Source organism: Chionomys nivalis, chromosome 18 (assembly GCF_950005125.1).
Source record: "Chionomys nivalis chromosome 18, mChiNiv1.1, whole genome shotgun sequence".
Classification (NCBI taxonomy): domain Eukaryota; kingdom Metazoa; phylum Chordata; class Mammalia; order Rodentia; family Cricetidae; genus Chionomys; species Chionomys nivalis.
Window position 1 is genome coordinate 22553472 of NC_080103.1, and position 22092 is coordinate 22575563.

The following is a 22092-nucleotide window of genomic DNA, read 5'->3' on the forward strand; positions in this document are numbered from 1 at the left end:
TTTTTGTTGTGTGTGTGTCCTTAGGATCATTTCCAAAGTTATTGCCTAGACTGTGTCATGAAGATTTTTCCTGTGTTTTCTGCTAGTATTTTAATTTGTAGTCTTACATTCAAATCTGTGTAGAACAGTGTTTCTCAACTTTCTAATGCTGCAGCCCTTTAATACAGTTCATGTTGTTGTGACCCCAACCTCAAAATTATTTCATTGGTACTTCCTAACTATAATTTGTAGATATCTGATATACAACCCCCATTGGGGTAATGACCCATAGGTTGAGAACCACTGGTTTGGCATGAACTTTTGTAGATGGTATGAAATCAGAATTCACATCCTTTTTTTTTTGCACATGGATATAAGGTTTCCCTAGCAACATTTATTGAAGTTGCCCTTTTCTCAAGTGTTCTTGATTCCGCTGTCAAATATTCATTGACCATAGATGTATGGATTTATGTCTAGGATGTTCTGTTCCATGGCCTGTATGTTAGTGTTTATGGCAGCATCATGCTGTTTGGATGACTGTAGCTTCATAGCCCTACTGTAAAGCCAGGTAGTGTGGCCTTCTTTTCCTTTATTGTTTTTTACTTAAGATTACTTTGGTGTTTCACAGTCTTTAAAGACATAATTCTAAGATTTTCTCACTGTTTCCTGGAAAAATGCCAGAATTTTTGTCTCCCCCACCCCCCATTTTGGTTTTTTTTTTTTTTTTTTTTTTTTTTTTGGTTATTGTGGTTGTTGTTGGGTTTTTTGTTTTTTGAGTTTTTTTTTTTTTGTTGTTGTTGTTGTTTTTCAAGACCGGGCTTCTCTGTGGAGTTCTGACTGTCCTGGAATTTTCTCTGTAGACCAGGCTGGCCTCTAACTCACATAGATCTACCTGCCTCTGCCTCCCACATGCTGGGGTTAAAGACATGCAACACCACTGCCCAGCTTGGTTTTTTTTCTTCTTCTTCCTTCTTGTTCTTCTTTCTTCTTCTTCTTCTTCTTCTTCTTCTTCTTCTTCTTCTTCTTCTTCTTCTTCTTCTTCTTCTTCTTCTTCTTCTTCTTCTTCTTCCTCTTCTTGTTCTTCCTCTTCTTCTTCTTTTTTTTGGATTTTCGAGACAGGGTTTCTCCATAGCTTTTGGTTCCTGTCCTGGAACTAGCTCTTGTAGACCAAGCTGGCCTCAAACTCAGAGATCCGCCTGCCTCTGCCTCCCGAGTGCTGGGATTAAAGGCATGCGCCACCACCGCCCGGCCCAGCTTGTTTTTTGAGACAGGGTCTTGCTCTGTAGCCCAGGCTAAACCCAAACTCCCAATTTTGCAGCCCCAGCCCCCCAACCCATGCCAACAGGATTTCAGAGGTAAAGTCCGTAGCTCACTTTGGGGAGTATAGACACTCCGATCCATGCACACAGATCTCCTTCCCTGGGTTTGCGTCATCAGCTTCTCTCACAGCTTCTTTGTTTGGTAGTTCCTACCACACAGACCATTCACTGCCTTGACTGGACTCATCCTTAGCTGAACAATTCTCTTTTTTTGGATTTTTTTTTTCAATTTTGTTTTATGTGCATTAGTGTTTTGCTATGGGTTTTGGTCTCCTGGAACTGGAGTTAGACAGCTGTGAGCTGCCATGTGGGTGCTGGAACTGAATCCGGGTCCTCTGGAAGAACAGTCAGTTCTCTTAGCCACTAAGCCATCTCTCCAGCCTCAAAACAATTCCGTATAAAAGTTGTTTTCTAGTGCGGGAAGCCCTTCTATATAGGTATTGCTTTTATTGGTTAATGAATAAAGAAGCAGAATAGAGCTAGGCCTGGAAAACTAAACTGAATGCTGGGAGAAAGAAGGTGGAGTCAGGGAGATGCCATGTAGCTGCCAGAGAGGAAAGACACGAGCTGCCAGCTGGGACCTTGCCGGTAGTCCACAAGCCTCGTGGTAAAATATAAAATGATATAAATGGGTTCATTTAATATGTAAGAGCTTGCTAGGAATATGCTATAGTGATTGGCCAAGCAGTATTGCAAATAATATGGTTTCGGTGTGATTATTTCTGGGCTGAGTAGCCGGGAACAAACAAGCAACCTCCTTACAACAAGTTGGCCAACAGTCTCCTACAACAGTTTTTAGATCATTGGTTCTTGGATAATGTCTTAGTTAGGGTTCTGTTGTGATGAAGTGGCACCATGGTCATGGCAGTGCTTATAAAGGAAAAGTAATTGGGATGGTTCAGTCCATTATCATGGCGGCATGATGGCTAGCAGGCAGACATGGTGCTGGAGAAGTGTTCGAGTGTCCTACATCTTGAGTTACGGGCAACAGGAATTGGTCTAACTGGACATGGCTTGAGCATATATGAGACCTCAAAGCCCACCCCTACAATGACACTTCCTCCACAGTACCACTCCCTTTGGGGCCCATTTTCTTTCAAACCATCACAGATACATAAAACATAAAAAATTTACATACTTATGGGAACCATGTGGCATTTTTTTTAAAATTTTATTTATTGTGTACACAGTGTTCAGCCTCCTTGTATGCCTGCAGGGCACAAGAGGGCACAAAATCCCACTGCAGATGGTTGTGAGCCACCATGTGGTTGCTGGGAATTGAACTCAGGATCTCCGGAAGATCAGCCAGTGCTCTTAACCTCTGAGCCATCTCTCCAGCCCTCTATATCTATATTTTTAAAAAAGAACTAAGCTTAGGAATAATCTCACATGTCTGTCATCCCAGCCACCAGGAAAGTTGAGGCAGGAGAATTGCCAGCCAGTCCAGGCAAATTAGTAATACCTAATATCAGAATAAAAATTTAAAAGTAAGGACTATGGATGTATCTCAGTTGTAGAGCCCTTACCTAATACTATGTGTAAAGCTTTTGATTCAGTGCCCAGCTGGGAAGAAAATGAGAGCAGAGTCTTGCCGCCTATGTTTATGACATTATTTACAACAGCCAAAGAAATGGAAGAAACTCCATCAATACTAGATGGGTCAATAAAATATAGTATACACTCCTCCACCTCCACTCACACACAATGGAGTATTATTCAGCCTAGAAAGGAAGGGAATTCCGACAAATGCTGTAATAGAGGTCAACCCCGAAGACACTGTGCTGAGTGAAATGAGCCCATTACAGAAAGAAACTCTGTGTGATGTCATTTATACGTGGGAGCCTAGCAGAGTCAGATCTAGAGACAGACAGTAGAATAGTGGTTTCTCAGGCTGCAGGGAGACAGAAGTGGAGACTTGTTGCTTTAAAGTAATGGTTTCAGTTTTACAAGGTGAGAAGGTTCTGAAGACTGGTTAAGTGAGAATATGCTTAAGTATATACTCTTAAAAACCAGATAGCACATTTTATGAAATGAGCTTCACCACAGGTTTTGTTTGTTATAAACATCATCACACTGAGGTTTGAGTTGTACTCAGACTTTTACCGGGAGTCTCTGTGGAATGAGTAAGGACATTATGCCTTTGGTTTTAATCTGCGCTTTGGTTTCTTTCCACAGTGCAGCCTTCATATTCATGCTTCTTACAGCATCTCCCAGAAGCTGAATGTCCCAATGGCTCCACTCTCAGAGCCCAACGCTGTGGGCATTGTCATTGCTCATGGTAAGGAGCCCTCCCTTGCGCCATTGTGGATAGAAGCTGCCAAACACAGGGAGACAGCACTGCCTTTGAGACACCTCTACCCGCCCCCCCCCGCCCCCCCTCCCCACTGCAAAAACAGTCACTGCAAGTGGCTTCTGTTCTCTGTTCCAGTTTCCTTTCTGTTGCTTTGATAAACCACCCTGGTCAAATACAACTTGAGGAGGAAAGGATTTATTTCATCTTATACTTCCAGGTCACAGAACATCGTTGAAGGAAGGCAGGGCAGGGACCATGGAGCAGCCTGTTTGGGGATTATTCCCGGGCTCTGAATCTCACAGGCTCATGCTTAGCCTTCTTCCTTATGCTTCCTCATACAACCCAGAACTACCCGCTAAAGGATTGGTGCTGCCCATGGTCGGCTGCGCCCTCCCACGTCAATCACTAGTCAGGACAATCACAGATGTGGTTCTGGGCCAGTCTGACCCAGGCAGTCCCTCAACTTAAGATTCAGTCAGACAACACTAGGCTGTGTCACACGGATAGCTGCTGCAGGTAATTAGGACATGATGACTGGATGGAATTTCCTCACTGGCAGTAGCAACACCCAAGTTGAGGTGGCCTTCTTTCCAGTATAACAGATCTGGTGAAAAATAGAGTAGTAAATTCATTCGGTAGTGTTCTCTTATCAGTAAATCCTCTTTGCTTCGTGTTTAATGTTTGCTAATGGTCACTGTCTCTGCAGGTAGTGTGGGAGACGCCATCTCGGTGATGGTCCCAGACGTGTACATCTCAGATGATGGGGGTTACTCCTGGGCTAAGATGCTGGAAGGGCCCCACTATTACACCATCCTGGACTCCGGAGGCATCATCGTGGCCATTGAGCACAGCAACCGTCCTATCAATGTGATTAAGTATGCATGCTCTCGGCTCCCACATGTGTTTGTGTAGAGGGCAGTGATGGGGAAGCTCCTGGGCTCGTTGCAGAGTCATGGGCCCTGATTTACCTTGGTAGACTCCGCAGAACTATAGTGAAGGCTCGGGGGGTGGGGGTAATGTTCAGAGCATCCCAGATCAGGTGACACTGCGTTTTCCTCCTCCTAGCTGTGTATTTTATCACTGAAAATGATTTTCCCCCCTTGGGTCATCAAGTAATGGTGTTTGCTGCCAAGTTTGATGATCAGAGTTTTCAATACCTAGACCCCCACATAGGGGAAGGAAAGAACAGACCCTACCACTACACACTCCGGCTAGTGGTCCTCTAACCCAAGCTCTGTGGCATTCACATACCACAACTAAATGACAAAAATCGATCTTCTTTTGCCCCCCCCCCCAATATAGATTTCCCAAGCACTCTGAGTTAGAAATGACTTAAGTACAAATGATACAAAAAATGTGAGGTATTTCAAGTCTATCTAAATTCCCATTGATTTGGATTCTGTTACTTTAGAAACTCGTTCTTCCCTCGGTTACTCCTTTCTCTTCCTTGGAAAGAGGTATTTTCTCCCATGTGTTCTATGAATGAATCCCTTCTCAGACCCTGCCAACTAGCGGTATTGTCAGACAAGGGTTTCCTCCGACCGGGAACCAACAGCTAGATGTGTCCCTGATCTCCCAGTCCACGCTGGTCCTCTGTCATGACCCTTCTCTGGCTCCGGCTGCAGGTTCTCCACAGATGAGGGCCAGTGCTGGCAGAGCTATGCATTCACACAGGAGCCCATCTACTTCACCGGCCTGGCCTCGGAGCCTGGAGCCCGGTCCATGAACATCAGTATTTGGGGGTTCACAGAGTCCTTCATCACCCGCCAGTGGGTCTCCTACACGGTCGACTTCAAAGACATCCTTGAGCGGAATTGTGAGTATCTCCTTCAGGGTTTCCCAGTTGCGATTTGTAAACTCCTTTTCCCAAAGAACACATTCAGAGGAATCTATTTCAACCAGGACAGTCAAATGCACACGGAAGGCGATGGGAGATGTTCTGTGTGGGCAGTCCAGCAGTGGAATAGCAGAGCATCCTGGGGCTAGCACTGTGCAAAGGAATACAAGGGGCGCCTGTGTTATTTGAGTTACTCTGTTATCTGCCTTATAAAATAGGTGATAGAACTGTCTATAAATGTCCAGAACATCATTTCAGCATGTGAGTGTGTGAAAGATTGCTGGGATAGTTTACTTTCCTCCCTTCTAAGTCAACACACCCTAGCATGTCTCAGTTCATCCCAGCCGCATGGGCGAGGGCTGCCGTATAGGACAGTGTAGCTTTGCACTGAAGAGGGATCTTTAGTACTTTAATAGCCAGTGTTCTGGCTGGTAAGAATAGTATACCTGTATGCGTTTGCCCCTCTGTAGGCAGATGCAGTGGGACTGTGGAAAGCCGGCTTTGAAGGGAAGTGTTCGCAAGGACCGCTCCTTGGTCCTGCCACTCAGAACACTGAAGGGAGGGAGTCTTGCTGAGGGTTTAGTTTGAATGCGGGCCCTAGCTGAGGCTCTAGAGTGAACACTGGGCAGGTACCAAGGGCGTCAGGAAGAAAGTGTCCGCGCGTGGTGCCCCACAGCGTCACAGGGAGAAAATGTAGGCTAAAGGAAAGCCCCATTTCCATGTTGGTGTCGTATAATCAAGGGTCAAGAGCTTAAAGGCTGACTCATTTTAGAGACAAGTGTTCAGTTAACCCTTCAGCTCCTGTGACACAGGGCTGTCAGCCTGGCCTCACCCTTCTATAAGACATTCAGTGTGGTTTTGAAATCTGAGCCCTTGTCTTCAGACTGCAGTGAAGAGGCTGGAAGGAGCTGCCTTGCGAGTCTGTCCCTCAGCAGGGAGTTCTCTATGAGCTCTCAAGATTAAGATCGTTGAGATATTTGTTAGGTACCTGCTCCCTAGCAGGCTGGCTTCTAGCCCCAAAGGTAAAACCCAGGCACCACCCTTTAGGTTCCAAGCTGTGAGGATTTTCTGTAAACAGAGACCACACTTTTGTTTCCCAACTACCCAGACCCAAATAATTACACTGTTATAAATTATAATTTATAAACTTCAAATTATAGCACTGTTTGGCCAACGGCTCAGGCATATTTCTAGTTAGCTCTTACATCTTAAATTAACCCATTTCTATTAATCTATGTATCGCCACAAGGCTGTGGCCTTCCAGTAATGTTCTGGCATCTTTCTCCTTCGGTGGCTGCATGGTGTCTCCCTCAACTCCACCTACTCTTTCTCCATCTCTGCTCAGATTTTCTGCCTAGCTTTACTCTGCTAAGCCATTGACCAAAACGGCTTTATTCATTAATCAATAAAAGCAACACATATACAAAAGGACATCCCACATCAATTTTCCTAGGAGTAGATGATGTGGAATGCTAAAGCAGAAACAGATGTCAACATCTGGTGTCAGAGTCAGTGGCCTCTAGAAAAAAGCTGGGCAGAGGCTGTTTTCCCTTCTGCTTGAAACCAACTATGTGTGGTCACATCAGGCCGGGCTCTTGCCTCATTAGTGTCTTATACTAAACAAAGAGCCCCAGGATGAGAAACATGACTGCTTGTCTCCGACAACTCCCAGGATGGAGTGCCCAGGCCATCACTGCAGACAGCAGCCTCTTGGTTTGGGGAGACCCTAGTGCTCCCTATACAGCCTCACTTTAAAACAGAGGTTGCCTCTAATCCCAACAGAAGGCAAGATGGTTCACCATCTGCTAGTCTTCTCTCTAGTTGTCTTCTGTCACGAGGAGGTACAGCTGTAGGAGGCTCTAAAGTCACTTTGAATCAGCTATCCGCACCTGTCTCCACCTCCTTCCTGGCAGCTGCCTCTCTCTTTTATAGGTGGGCTGTGTGTTGCGCTGACTTTCTGAATGTTCTGTCTGCCCTTTAGGTGAAGAGGATGACTATACCACATGGCTGGCACACTCCACAGACCCTGGAGATTACAAAGATGGCTGCATTTTGGGCTATAAAGAACAGTTCCTCCGGCTACGAAAGTCATCTGTCTGTCAGAATGGGCGAGACTATGTGGCGGCCAAGCAGCCCTCCTTCTGTCCCTGTTCCTTGGAAGACTTTCTCTGGTAACAGCACTCCCCGATTCCTCTGTCACCCCTGTCCCATGTGTGGGGAGGTGGAACACTACTTTCCTTTCCCCCAGACTGGATGCCTCCTGCCTGTTGTCCACAAAAGGGAAGCACTAAGAAAGGGAACCGAACATTGCTAACATTTAGACGAGTTACTTTATCATGCTAGTCAGTCACTGGACACAGTGGGAAGGACAGAAATTATATGAGAAGGAAAATGGTCTTGGCAGGTGACTCAGTTGGTATAGTGTTTGCCTGCATGCATGAAACCCTGAGTTCAATTCCCAGCATCAGATAAATTGTGTTGAGTCATGCTAATAATCCCAGCATCTAGGAGGTAGAGGCAGGAGGATCGAAAGCTCAAGGTCTCCCTCAGCTATATAGTGAGTTCAATAATAACCCTGTCTCAAAAAAATTAAGTTTTAAAAAGGAAGGGTTTGGGCACGGGGGTGGGGGGCAGTATATAGAATTATGAGCCGAACAGGAAAAGTGGTTTGGGACAGGGAGGAGATTGGGCTTTGCAAACAGCCTGCCGGAAGGTGTTAGGTTCTGGATCACCGGCAAGACTGATCCTGACACTAGAGGTGACGTCAATCTGTTCATGGTCCCTAGGTCTCACTGAGGTTTAGAGGCCACCATGATGGACTCCCTAGAGTTCAGAACCACTAGGGATGAAGAGTACTTCCTTGCTCTGGTGTTGATGTGAAAGAGGCCAGTGTCACTCAAATGAGTTGGGGCAAATAGGAACTGCTTGTGACAGATGCTGACGGGAAGTAAAAGCGGGTCCCAGAGCACGTGGACAAAGAAAGAGGATGTAGCCTTGATTCCTTGAGCTACAGTGACAGCAAAATGCAGATCTGAAGGAGATGCAGGTCCGGCCCGTGTTGCTCCTCCTGTCTCCATCCCACAGGAAGCACTCTTCGCTCCGCTCACCTCTGACTTACACAGGGCTTCCTACCCTGACCCCTCCCTTGAGCTGCCACTGTTCCCCAGAGTGCTGTGGTCCTGCAGAGTGCTTGGTCCTGGGGAGGATCTGGCCTGGGAAATCCCCTTGGCCTTTACTGTCTAAGACGGACAGCACCACCTTGAAGCTCCGTCTCCCGCGGACTCACACACACAGTAGCTGGTAGGTGAAGAGAGGAGGAGATTCCCCTGTGGCGGAATGAAGCAGAATCGCAGAAGGCCTTGTGGAGGGGGTGCCATCGAGCTAAGTGCCGATGAGTGGTGGCATTTGTCTCTGTGCATCCAGGAAGGAAGGGAGTGGAGCTTAGAAGCCAGTGCACTGCCGTGAGCTTCGCCACCCCAGGAAAGCTATGAGCAGTCAGGGAGGTCATGATACAGAGGGAGACACTTGAGCCCGAGAGCACCAGGCTGGCCTGATCTACACAGGGAGTCCCAGACCTGCTAGGGCTACGATTTCAAAAGGAAAAGAAAGGAAGGATTGAGTCAGAGTCCAGGTGGAGGGCGGCTGAGCTAAACTTCCCTCTCAGGTGGGGGGGAGAAAAGTGCTGCTGTACACAGATGTGGAACTGCTGAGGGACGGGGACCGGGAGAAGACACTGAGTTTGACGACCAGTAAGCCTTGTGGGGACTTAGACAGATTTCAAGCTTGCAGGGGGCATTAAAGCTAAAATGCATGAAATAAAATAAACGAGGGGTTAGAGATGTAGTTTAGTTTAGCAGTAAAATGTTTGTCTGGCACATGTGCGGTGAGGGTCTGGGTTAAGTCACAAACACTGTGTCTGTGTGTGTGTGTGTGTCGGGGGTGTTTAATGATCTAAATGAGCAAAATAAAGTAATTAAAAGAATTCCTACAAGAAATATGGCTAGAGACTGGGTATATAGCTCAGGGTTGGAGCACTCGTCAAGCACTGAGTTTAGTCCCAAGAGAGAGCTTTAGGGAAGGGAAATGGGAGAGGGGGAGAGAGATAAGGAAATGATTTCTAGGGAACCATATGTAGGCTGAGAAGGCCCTAGTAAGTGGTGGAGAGATTGACTTCCTTTTTCATATTCTCTGTGATGCAAGGGTGGATGGGAAAAGCAGGACCAAAACCATGGATGCTATGTAAAGGATCAGCCATGGAGAAAGGAGGGTGGACGAGAGGTACTACAAGGAGATGGACGGAATGGAGGGGGATGCTGGGGAGATGGACAGAATGGAGGGGAAAGCTGGGGAGATGGATCAGTGGCTTGAGAGCTTCCTGGACAGGTGAGACTGAATTTTGACCCTCAGCATGCGCACAAGAGCAAGACCTGTGACACACGTCTGTGACATGGGGGAGAGACAGGCAAATCCAGAGTTCCTCAGTCAGTTGGTGAGATCCACATTCATTTGAGACCCTGACTCAAAAAATAAGGGGGAAATATAGAGGACACCTGACGTTGACTTCTGGTCCTCATACCCATATGCATGGGTGTGGACATATATACATGTATATATACATGCCAAGTGCATGCACACGTACACAGAGAGGTGGAGGGCAGGAAGGAGCGTTCATATTTGAGCCTAGGGCTATCTAAGAAGCTAAGAGGGACAGAGAAAATATAAGAACATGTATTCCCAAGAGCAGCAGTTAATGAGTGACATGTGGAGGTGAAGGCAAGAATTGTCTGAATCTGGATCTGTTGCTTATGCCGCTGAGGCCCCTTTGTTGTTAGGGACCCTGCCCTACTGTAAGCAGCAGTCTGGCCCTTCCCCAAGCCTGGGCTTTTGTAGGTCCCCTACCCCAGAGATCTTGTCTGTTCGCAAGTTTGCGGGGCCAAGTCCATCTTTCCTCATCAGTAAGCCTTCTCTGTGGCTTTTCCTAAGGGACTGGTTTCTTTCCGTGACTTTGGTAAATGCCCAGAGTAAGGGGAAAACTGTGTCCAAGGAAAGCCCTGGTCAGGCCCCACTGTCCTGGGCCTGAGGCTCCAGGATAGAAACATTCAGGCAGAGCAGATTGGTCCCTGTGACCAAAATGTGACAAAAGAGGAAGAAGCCGGGCCCCGGTACCTGCAGCCTCTCCACTAAGCCCCTAGAAAGACTCTGCCACCTCTCGGTAGCACCCCGCTGGGGACCAAGTCTTTCACACAGTCCTCTGGGGAGGCAGTGAAGGTCCACACTCAGGAGCAAAGATACCACCACCTTAGCAACTGTCCACACCTCAATTGGAGCGTCCTTGACAGGAATGTCAACCCCCCTCTTGACTAGTGGCAATGTGCTGGCTTGCAGACAACCTCAAAAGCGTCCTTGTTGATTCTTGCAGTGACTTTGGCTACTTCCGTCCAGAAAATGCCTCAGAGTGTGTCGAGCAGCCTGAACTGAAGGGGCACGAGTTAGAATTCTGTCTGTATGGCAAAGAGGAGCACCTGACGACAAATGGGTAAGATGGCCCCTCCCTGGCAGGGTCCTCATTGCTCTGGCCAGAGCAGCTTATATCCATGTAGTTCTGAATGAGCAGTATTCCAGAACATTCATGAAAGCACCATCTAGTAGACCTACTGTGATAATAAAATAGTGTCATCTGCCCTGTCCAGATGGCAGCCATCGGCCTCCTGGGGCTCTTGACCCCAGCGCAGCTGAGGAACTTGCGTTTTCCATTTTAATTTCATATTCCAGTGGCCCCCACAGGAGAAGATGCAGCTTGAAGGGGGCCCAGAAGCCCTCTCGGCTGATGGACACCCCTCTCCCATTCTTGTGCTTCTTGTTAATAAGTTCTCTCGGGATCTGAGTTCTGGGTGCAGTGGAAAAGGACAGACAATGTGCCGCCGGCCAGCATGGCACAGAAACGACACAAAATACCCCACAGGCAGTGCCCTCCCCACCCCCAGCCCTGGACCCATGCCTGTTCTGCCTGTCTCATAGAATTTCAGCCAAAACAAAACAATGCATTTGCCAAACAGGACTTCACGAGGAGGTAGCCAAGCTTATAGAAACCTGAGAACACGTTTTAAGTCCTCAGTCCTAAGGACAGGGTTTAGCGATACTTGTGGGATAAAGAACAGGATGAAAGTTGACGGGCAGTGCTTGTGTGGAACCCCAGCACTCAGGCTACCGGGGCGGGAGGGTCGGCCTAAGTTCACCACCAGTCTGCATCACACGGCTCCTAGGCTAGCCAGCCCTGCCTAGGTAAACCCTGTCTGGAGAAAAGAGGGCGTGAATAAACGTGAAGAGAGGCGAGACAGTTGGTACCCTGCACACGCGTGGCTTCCCCATAGCTCCTCTCAGAACAGGACATGCTCAGAAACAGTGCTCCCATAGTCTGAAGTTGCAGGTTTGGGGTTCTTTAATGCCAAAGGTCACCCACTGGATTGTGGTAGATCATTCAGAAGGTCACTTGAGTTGTGTTTTCAACAAAAGTGGCCTTGTAAGTCCATGAAAATTGCTGGGCGTGAAAATTGTGTGCACCTTTAATTCCAGCACGACGCAGAGGCAGGTGGATCTCTGTGGGTTCAAGGCCAGGCTAGTCTACCTAGTGCGTTCCAGGACAGCCAGAGCTACTAGTGTGAGACCCTGCCTTAAAACAAAACAGGGCTGGAGAGATGGCTCAGTGGTTAAGAGCATTGCCTGCTCTTCCAAAGGTCCTGAGTTGAATTCCTGGCAACCACATGGTGGCTCACAACCATCTGTAATGAGGTCTGGTTCCCTCTTCTGGCCTGCAGGCATACATGCAGACAGAATATTATATACATAATAAGTAAATATTTAAAAAAAAAACAAAAACAAAAAACAACAACAAAAGGCCCTGAAAATGAACACAGGCAGCCATGATTGTCACAACCACGCTACAACTCAGCTGGTGAGGAACAGCTGTTTGGCCCCCAAGACTCAGCAACAGCTGTATGGCCCCTGAGACTGGTGTTCTTTTTGGTTTTTTGAGACAGCTTCGGAGTCTGTCCTCATAGAGACCGCCTCTGCCTCCCGAGTGCTGGGATTAAAGGCGTGCGCCACCACCGCCCGGCACTGGTGCTTTTTAAAGTCAGTTCAAAAGCAAGTGAAGCTCGAGGGCTTGTAAGGTTTTCTGTTTCCCAGAGATGAGAACTTTCTGCCATTTTTAATGTTCTAAAAAAAAAAAAAAAAAAAAAAAAAAAACCTCTTCCTTTCCTCCCTTTTTTGTCTGAGTGCGGTTTATGTATGTGTGTGTGTGGTAGGTGTATGTGGTGTATGTGTGTGTGTGGTCTGTGGGTGGCTGTGTTCTGTGGGTATGTGTGGTGTATGTGGAGTCTGGTGTGTGTGGTTTGTGATGTGTGTGTGTGGTGTTTATCGTGTGATGCTTCTTGCACATCTAATACAAACATCATGTGTTAGAGCAGCCGTTTGGCTTCTCCGCTACTCTGTAGAGACCCTCTTCACTGAGGAGAGTTTGGAGCCCAGTTTGCTGACAGGCATCACTGTTGGCACCAGCCGACCCTTGTGTTATTACTGTGCTTCCTAGTGCCCACCTCGATCACTGTCGCCATCACTGACGACATTTTGGGAGACTTTCACAAACTTCTTTCTTCAAGGCTCCATATACCCCACAGCCCACTAGACAGATGGCCACAGCTCCTGCACCCCAGCCAGAGGCCCTGACTGCTGACTCTATGCCTTCCCCCAGAAAACAAGAGCCCCTGCCAGCCCTGGTGAACAATCTCCTGTCTTTCAGGTACCGGAAAATCCCAGGAGACAGATGCCAAGGGGGGATGAATCCAGCCCGAGAAGTAAAAGACTTGAAAAAGAAATGCACAAGCAATTTCTTGAACCCCAAGAAGCAGGTATGTTAAAGACAGATCTGATTTCCAGGTATAGGTGGGATTTCACGTTCTGCCAGGAAAAACCAGTTACACTTTGGCACCAGTATGGAGTTGTCCACAATGCTTCTGCAGAACGTTCACAGGAAGCTGTCAGGGCAAAGGACCCATCATGTACCCCAGTGACAAGGTCACCCCACTAAGAGCTGGTGTGTGCTTGGGGAAAATGGTATTGTGTAAAGTTAGGAAGGTCTCAAAGCATGGGGTTGTGGCGTTTCTGAGGCCCAGAGTTCTTCAGAAGAAAATATTTAAAAGTTGTGTTCAGTGAGTGGAGGATACACATATAGAACTCTCACATAGCTCGTCTGAGGTCATCCTGGGCTGCATGAGACACTCTCTCCAAAACAAATGGAGCTAGAGATGGCTTAGCAGTCAGCAGTAACATGGGCTCTGGCTGAGGACCCCGGATTGTCCTCCAGCACCCTTGTCAGGCAGCTCACAACTGCCTGCAACTCCAGCTCCAAGGGATCCTGTAGGTACTGTACTCACACATGGCTACACATACACCCTTCATATATATACACATACACACACACCTTACAAATAAAGCTGGGCAGTGGGCATGCCTTTAATTCCAGTACTTGGGAGGCAGAGGCAGGTGTATCTCTGAGTTCAAGGCCAACCTGGTCTAGAGAGAAGAGAGTTCCAGAAAGGCTAGGACTACACAGAGAAACCTTGTCTTAAAAATAAAACTAAAAATAAAATAAAAACAAGCCTCTGGGGAAAAAATATAAAAGAAAATACATAAAGGGATGTGGACTGGAGATTTGCACCCACTGAGCTGAGTCCTGCACAGGAGGGAGGGTTGTTGAGCTGAGCCCTGCACGTGTGTCAAGTGAGAAGCTGAAGAGCAATCAGGTGTGGACCGCTTCACAGCAGGTCCTAGGAAGCGTGGTGCTGCTGTGTCAGGTGGAGCCCTGGAGATGAGGTCACTAGGGAGGGCCTCCTGGTGAAGCAGGCGTCACAGTGTGACCTGACAACCGCAGCCCCTCCTCTGTGCTGTTCTAAGGGATGAGACCCTGACAAGGGTGGGACCCGAAGGCGGCGAGGGAAGAGTGTGTGGGTGTGTGTATTTGTAAGGGGGCAAGTCCCTCCTTCTCTGCACCCCTGCCCTGGACTGCTGGTGGCTGTCCTCAGAGTGTTTGTGTGTGTGTGATTGCACAGGACTCCCGCCCACAGGGACACAGCTTGTCCCAGAATCCAGCTCCGCCTCCTCTTGGATACACTGAAAACACACACTTCATATCTCCTACCCAGAAGCAGGTAGGTTACACGAAACAATGATATAAGGCTTATTTGTAAAAACATGCCAGAAGTTAAGTAACAACAGAAATCTTGGTGTCATATAGTGGCCTTCCTGGAGTAGCAGTGACATGCGCCTTCGAAGATGCTAGCTGCGGTACAGATTCGCTCAGCCTCTATTCTCAGTCTCTGTCCAGCTCCAGGAGTTGTAAACAAGGGGCAAGGAATAGTCAGCCGGACCATAGTGATCTTCTAGGCATGTCCACCCTGTGACCCCAGGGCAACATGCAGCCAAGAATAGCTGTGAAGGTGACCCAGCACAAAATTGTACACTTATTTAAAATGTGAATTCTTTATGCGGTGGGGGTGGGACACATAATCGAGCAATTCTCAAACATGAAGTTTATAGAGGACAACGTTGCAATGTCAGGTTAGACATGTCTGATTTGAGGCAGTTGCCAAGGCTTCCACTATAACTTTGACACTGAGGACCCTGCCTAGGCTTTTGGAGTTCAGATTCCCTGTGCTGGTGTGCTAGCCTCCTGGTCACACTGAGACGGTTCATCTGGGGGGTGGAGAAGTGCCCGAACTCAGTGCCTTGGACTGTAGGTCACTCAAAGTGACGAGCAGCCTCTTTGAAGCCCTAGACTATGCGTGCCTAACTGCACCTCTGTTTGTGTTTTATCAAGAATTCCAAGTCGAATTCTGTTCCTATTATCCTGGCCATCGTGGGACTGATGCTGGTCACAGTTGTAGCAGGAGTGCTCATTGTGAAGAAATATGTCTGCGGCGGAAGGTAAGAGGGGAAGTGGATCAGAGGTCCTGAATCCAAGCCAAAAAAACCACCACTGTGGCCCATGTGATCCCTTTCTCCTGACTGAAAGCTAGGTGGAGTAATAACCCTCAAGATTGAGGCCCAAGTCTTGTATCTTATTATATCTGCACGCTGCACAGCCATGAGTGTGGAAATTGGAGGAAACCCCATGCTATAAGAAAATGCTCCCTACTCAGCTCGGGAAACTAATGGCGGTATCCTCACCAGGTTCCTGGTCCACCGGTACTCTGTGCTGCAGCAGCATGCTGAGGCTGACGGGGTGGACGCTTTGGACACAGCCTCCCACACTAAAAGCGGTTATCATGATGATTCAGATGAGGTGAGACACTTTCTTGAGAAATTAGCCTAAAATTTCAGTCTTAAAAATTATTTTGCACTCAGGCAATGGTGGTGCACATCTTTAATCCAGGCACTCAGGAGGCAGAGGCAGGTGGATCTCTGTGAGTTTAGACCAGCCTGGTCTACAGAGCAAGTTCCAGGACATTCAGGGCTATACAGAGAAACCCTGTCTCAAAAAACAAAACAAATTTATTTTTCTACTTGTGATCAAGACAATCTCCGGAAAGATGACTCAGAGGCTAAGAGCGCTGGCTACTCCTGCAGACAGCGCAGGTTCCATTCTCTGCAAATGGTGGCTCACAACTGTCTCTAACTCCCAGGGGTCCAGTGCCTTCTTCTGACCTCCAAAGGTACCCGGTGTGCTCATGGTACACAGACATACATTCAGGCAAGACACCCATACATGTAAGATGAAAATAAATAATAAATCTATTTTAAGTTTTTAAAGATACAGTTGGGACCAAGTTGTGCATAAGCTAGAAGCAGCGCTAACCGGCTACAAAATCTGACCAGCCGAGAAAGTAGGTGATTGCTTTCAAAATAGCTTTCTTCGTTTGTCAGTGAACGTGTCTTTCTTTTCAGGACCTCCTGGAATAGCTCTTGGGAGAAGCTGGGACCGAGCATGGGTGGAGCCCCAGTACCTCCTACAGACTTGGGGAAATAAATTTCCCAGTGCGTCGGACCCAGCTCTTTTCTGCTGCTTCATCCAAACCCAAAGGACCTACACTAAAGAACGCAGGGTGGGGGTGGGGAACCCTGGCTGATCTCACAGTTGGCTCTGAGAAGGGGGGGAAATTTTAAATTCTTTTAACTTTTTGTTTCAAGTTCTGTCCTTTGTAAACTTGTGGGCTTTAGGTTCCTGTTGGTTTGTTTGTGTGTCAAGGGAAATGAAATAGGAGTCAAAGGGATTGTTTTGCTGACCCCACTCTTGTGTGTTCTGGGTGGTGCCTACCCCAGGGCATCTCCCAACTCCACTGTCAGCTCAGCTCTCACGTGGTACCTGGTGCTGTCCCTGGGCTCTGCTGGCCACGGGAAGCAGCCTCAGAGAAGGAACAGGGTGCACTGACTGGCCGGCTCTTCCCCAACTGTGAACAGCCCTGCTCAGAGAACATTGCGCCCCAGACCTGCTATGTCTTCCAGGCCCCACCCCACCAACCGTGACTATAGACCACGGTGATTTTTCTGTTCCCATTTAATTAGGCAATACCCTTGTTAATTGCCCTTTGGCAACTAACTTAACCACGTGCTTCCAAGACATTAAATCAGGAAAACTTACAGGGCCATATTTTTAACTTGCGGCAAGGAGGAGGGAGCAACAGAGAGTCGACTAGACCTAACTCCTATTAAAGACAAAACTCTGGCTGCTCTGAGCTCTTTGAAGCTGTGCTTTGTGTGGCCAGTGGGCCTCTCAAGGACAGGATGCAGGCTTGGCCTGGAAGCCTGCCCAGGCTCTGCCATGCCTTTCCTAGAGCGCATTGTTGAGTGCACAATGCAGCCCCGGGACTGGCAGTCACAGCCTTCCATTTTCCTAGCACCCACTGCAGAGGCTCAGTGTTGAACAACCACGGCTGCCTGCTCCTTCCTCCTGCGTTGCTGCTGTCCATAGAACCAGGACTAGGGATGTTTCCAGATTGATGGACATTTTAAAAATCAAAGTTCTATGAGCAGACTATCCCTCCCAGCCTTCCCATGTTTCCTCTGATGATTTGCTGGGCAGAATCTCTTGGCTGACCCCACTGAAGGTGTGCTTCTAGGCGATGCCGTGTGTGCTACATCACTTTCATGTTTTATGGACCTTTTCTATCTGATATTTTTCCAAATTAAGAAAGTTATAGGATATGATGGGTGGATTTGGGGTGGCCAGCTGGTATTGGAAAGCTGTAACGATTCCTTTTTAGTACGGCCTGAATACTGGCCACACAGGGCAGTGGTGTGGCGGGCTCTGGTCCCTTGTCCCTGCCTTACTCATCGCGGTTCCTCCCGGCCGTCACAACTGGGACACTCGAGTAGATGCCATTTTGCTGCTACTTCATTTTGTAGCTAGAAAGTCAGTAAAAAGTAACTGTGCCAAACTTTTGTCAGAATGCCTGAGCAGATGGCTAACTCCTCTCCAGAATGAGCAGCAGGAGAGAGGGAGGAAGTGGACGGAGAGTCCTGGAGACGCTAGGTGTTGCCGCTTATGAGTCAGGGGAGCTTCTGCTAGAAAATGAAGTTAGGACCATTTCTGTGAGGAGAATCCGGAATGTATGATTTTTGTACGATTCTAAAATTTATGATTCCAAAGATATGAGTTCATAATTTATCAAAGTTTCTGTCCATCCTCACCTCCTGCCAAAAGGGAAAGGCCCTCTCCCACCGCATGCTGATTATCCCTCCAGCACATCCCGAGGCTGATGTGGGTAGATAAGGCAATGTATGGCGGTGGTCACTCACTTTCTGATGGAGTTGCCACTGGTCTCTAAACCCTCAGAGGTTTCTGTAGAACCCACCAGCGCTCTGCTTGCTTTGCTTACATCCTCTCGTAAGCTGCTCACTGTTCTTGCCGTAGAGCTCAGCAGCCAAAGTTGAGTCAGTCACCCGGGTCTTCAGACTGAGCCGTGGTTCTGCAGGAAGATGCTCAGTATCTAGAGCGGAGCTTCCTAGCGGTGTGACTTGCTGGGGTCGAGGACAGGTCAGTGGCGTTTCTCCAGATCATTGTTTTCTCTTTAGAAAACAAAACTTTATTCCTCTGCTTCATGACTGAAATAAAAAGCTATGGCAATCCAGAGTGTCCCCTCTGCCTTGGTGGATGGTCACTGTTGGGAGCACAGGAAGTGAGTCTCCCCCTAGCTAGCTGGCTCTGTGTGCTTGAGGACTGCCCCTGCAGTAGCTCTCAGAATCAGAATCAGTCACATTTACAAATATGCCAGAGATTTAAGATTTTTAAGCTCTTTATGTCTTAAAACAAAAACAAAACAAAACAAGATTTCTAGTTTGTTTGTCCTGCTCCGCCTTGGCACTGTCACTGGTGGGCACCCCACTACTCTCCGCCCTGTGGGGGCAGAGGATCCAGTCTTGAGACTTGAGCCATAGGATTTAGTGCTGTTACATAGCTCAGACAGATCAGAAAGTCACTAGTGGTCTGAGTTTTAAATCCAAAGCATGCTTTCTGCTCGAGACCTCAGGGCCATGAGTTTTTCCTGAGACCTGAGGCCAGGGCTGGATGCGCCTAGGCTATGAATTGGATGGGGCACTGGTCACAGCAGAGAGACCTTCAGAGAACGCTGGCAGCTCCACAGGGCGTTCAGGAGCTTTGTCAGTCTTAACTGACTCTGGTGTGCAGACCCATGCTCTTGGGCTTCCTAGCTTTTCCTCTCTGGCAGTGTAGTATTGTGGACCACCTTCAGCTTCTTTGCTGGTCAGGCCTAGAAGCCATGGCTGGGAACACTGTACTGAACCATCCCTTCATCGGGATGCCAGGATGCAGAGAGGGGCACAGCGCCCTTCCACAAGCCCCACGATGAGAGGCCTGGTATGGTGTCACTCATTGCTCTGTAAGTAAACCATATGGGTAGAGCCTTTCATTCCTCCAGTGCTCTGAAGAACCCATCCCTCTGCACACTGGCAAAGGGTTCGTCCATGTGTTGGCATAGCCCTCTCAGCTCAGTCGGGACGCACAAAGATTGCTAAAAAGGATGGAATGCAGCTTCTCGATTTTTTATCACCTTCCCACCAGAGGGAAAGTAATGTGAACTTAAATGTCTTTTGGAACAAAACCAAAGTTTAAGATTTGCCATATGATGTACTGACAGGGAAGCCCAGAGTTGGCAAGCAGGTACCAGACTTTGTGTCCTGTTGGCCAGTGCTTTGCCAGGTATGGGTTGCTGTGGAGTCGCTGAAACCACGGGTGCAGCTTGATTTCCTGGTTCCATGCATTGTAACAGTAAGAATTGGAGCACTAACTTGAAATTTTCTTCAAGGACTTGCGTGCACTTTTTCACCCCGGTACATTCTTCTGTATCTGTTTATATGGAATAACACAAGCTAATCTGTACCTTTATATATATATGTGTGTGTACATATATACATGTATAAACTGTATAGTGTACATGTTAATGATTTATCGGTATGGCCCGGATTTTTCGTGCAGTTCTCCTCCGCATGCCCTCAGCTGTGGTCTGGTGACTTCCTGTCCCCCGGCGGTTCTGCCACTTCCTGGTGTTCTGAGGCTCCAGGGAGGAGGGTTTGGGCTGCATTCTCTTTATCCTCATGCACAGAAATGCTCAGGGTCCCCATGTGCCTGTCATCTTCCCCTCTTGTCCACTGTTCCCTTTCTGAGCATGCGGCCCCGCCCCGGCTGTGAGGGGCAGCTGCCCTCCTGGGACAGCGTTTAAACCGGATCGTGACCACCACTGCATGTACACTGAAAACTCCAGATGTCTGCCCACCTGGGACAGAACATTGCATGTGAGATGGGATTATCAAGTTTCAAAGACCTGTCACTTATACAGCAAAGCCAGACCCATAACAAAATCCCACAAAATGGAAATAAAACGCAAAACTTCTTTAGCACTGTGTAAATAAATCTGGATGTGTTTAACTTTGTACTGGCAATTTTCTGTATATTTGCGGTATTTGGGTTAGAAATAAAACAGCCTGGACTTTGGTTCCTAACCTACTAAGATGAGTAAGCTACGGTTTATTAGAGTTCTAGCTTTCTGCCTTCAAAAATCAAAACTCTGGCAACCAGAGAAGCATCAATTAGATGCTTCCAGCTTGAAGCTAGCTAGTGCACTTTCGCTTGGAAGGTGGCGGACGCTCTGAGGAAACAACTCCCAGACACACGGACCGCCTGCCCACAAGGTTCCTGACTTTTTCGTCCTTTCCATTTTCTTTATGCTCATCAAGATGTCTCCCATGGGTTGCGTAGGGCCATCTCCCCTCCTGGAAGCCCAGCAGTCCACCACACACTTTCTCCAGTGTCTGTTTCTACACTTGTGGACACAGTGGCTTGTGGTTGCACTCCTGAATCGTGTGTTCCCTGTGGTCACTTTGTCAAGTGAACTCTAGAGAGTCAGCTGAGGCAGCTTCCGGAATGTACCCTCTCACAGTCCTTTAGCGTCTCAGCCTCCTCATTTCCAAGTGTTGCCTGGAGGAGCTTCCTGCCCACCTGCCTTCAGCCATTAGCCATCCCACCTTGCCGTGGGAGAGCAATTTGAGCCAATATTTCTATTCGGCGCTCCCACATCTGTGTCTGGAGATGCTAGGGCACAGGCCTTGTTCTTGAAGGGGCCACCCCTCAGCAGGATTAAATCAATGGTTAAAGGGATTCTAGCATGTTCTAAGACTCTGCCCCAGAAAGCCCAGGCTGCCCTAAAGTTGATGGTACCCCTCCTACCTCTACCTCCAGAGTGCTGGGGTTACACATGAGAGCCACTGTGCCCATCTCTGAATTGGATTTTCTAAGGGGCAGACCTGAGGGGTCTCTATTTTTAGATTTGATTCTTTATACATTCTCTCCATATGAGGGACAAAAAGGGGCTAACACTACAGACTGATTGCTTTTTCCATAAAACCATGACTAAGTACGGAATAAAAAAGGGTCTCGCTAAATAGGAGAAAGCAGTCAGTAATGTGCCGGCCACACAGAGGACTTGAGTTCACGCCTCAAGCCCATTTAACAATCACACACACAGAAGATTCCTGGCGCTCACTGGCTGGCCAGCCCAGCCCAATCGATGGGCCTCAGATCTCAGCAGAAGGCCTTCTCTCAAACAATATGGGACCAATGAGATGGCTCAGTGGGTAAGGATGTCTGCCACCAATCCTGGCGATCCTGAGTTTAACCCTGGGGACTCAAAAGATGGAAGGAGAGAACTGACTCCCGAAAGTTGCCCTCTGACCTTCAGGTGTGGATGTAGCATTCAGATGGCTCAGCAGTTAGAGCACTGACTCTCCGAAGACCTGGGTCTGGTTCCAAGCACTCACATGGCAACTCACTTAGTCCCCAAAGCTCTGATGCCCTCTCCTGGCCTTCAGAGGCAGCAGGCAGACACATGATGCAAAGACATACATGCATGCAACATGCTGATACACATAAAAATAAAGGGAAAAATTTAAAATAAATACAGCATTGCAGGTCCCTGAGTAGAGAAGGGGATGTGATAGGAAACCTAATAATTTGGGTGGAGGGCACAACGTGGAGCAGAATGACTGGATACGCCTGGAAATCAGACTTTTGGGTGTAGCTAGCACTGTGGGCTGGCCATGAACCAGCTTTTTTATTGTATCCCAGGATCATTCTGGCACCACTGCCCCTTGTTACA

The 22092-nt window shown here is 48.0% G+C and overlaps 1 protein-coding gene across 4 annotated transcripts in view; it reads left to right on the forward strand.

Moving 5' to 3' along the window:
- Window positions 1–20371, forward strand: part of Sort1 (sortilin 1) — an 82443-nt gene extending 62072 nt beyond the window's left edge. For 2 of the 4 annotated variants that reach the window (XM_057793087.1, XM_057793088.1), the window contains exons 12-21: window positions 3474–3576; window positions 4298–4466; window positions 5217–5407; window positions 7410–7599; window positions 10848–10964; window positions 13227–13335; window positions 14536–14634; window positions 15303–15409; window positions 15656–15767; window positions 16370–20371. In XM_057793087.1, the coding sequence (XP_057649070.1) occupies window positions 3474–3576; window positions 4298–4466; window positions 5217–5407; window positions 7410–7599; window positions 10848–10964; window positions 13227–13335; window positions 14536–14634; window positions 15303–15409; window positions 15656–15767; window positions 16370–16384 (1212 nt within the window). In that variant the 3' untranslated portion in view covers window positions 16385–20371. The remainder of the gene's footprint in view (window positions 1–3473; window positions 3577–4297; window positions 4467–5216; window positions 5408–7409; window positions 7600–10847; window positions 10965–13226; window positions 13336–14535; window positions 14635–15302; window positions 15410–15655; window positions 15768–16369) is intronic. The other 2 variants (XM_057793090.1, XM_057793091.1) reach the window with 1 other exon arrangement.
- Window positions 20372–22092: the final 1721 nt, after the last annotated feature.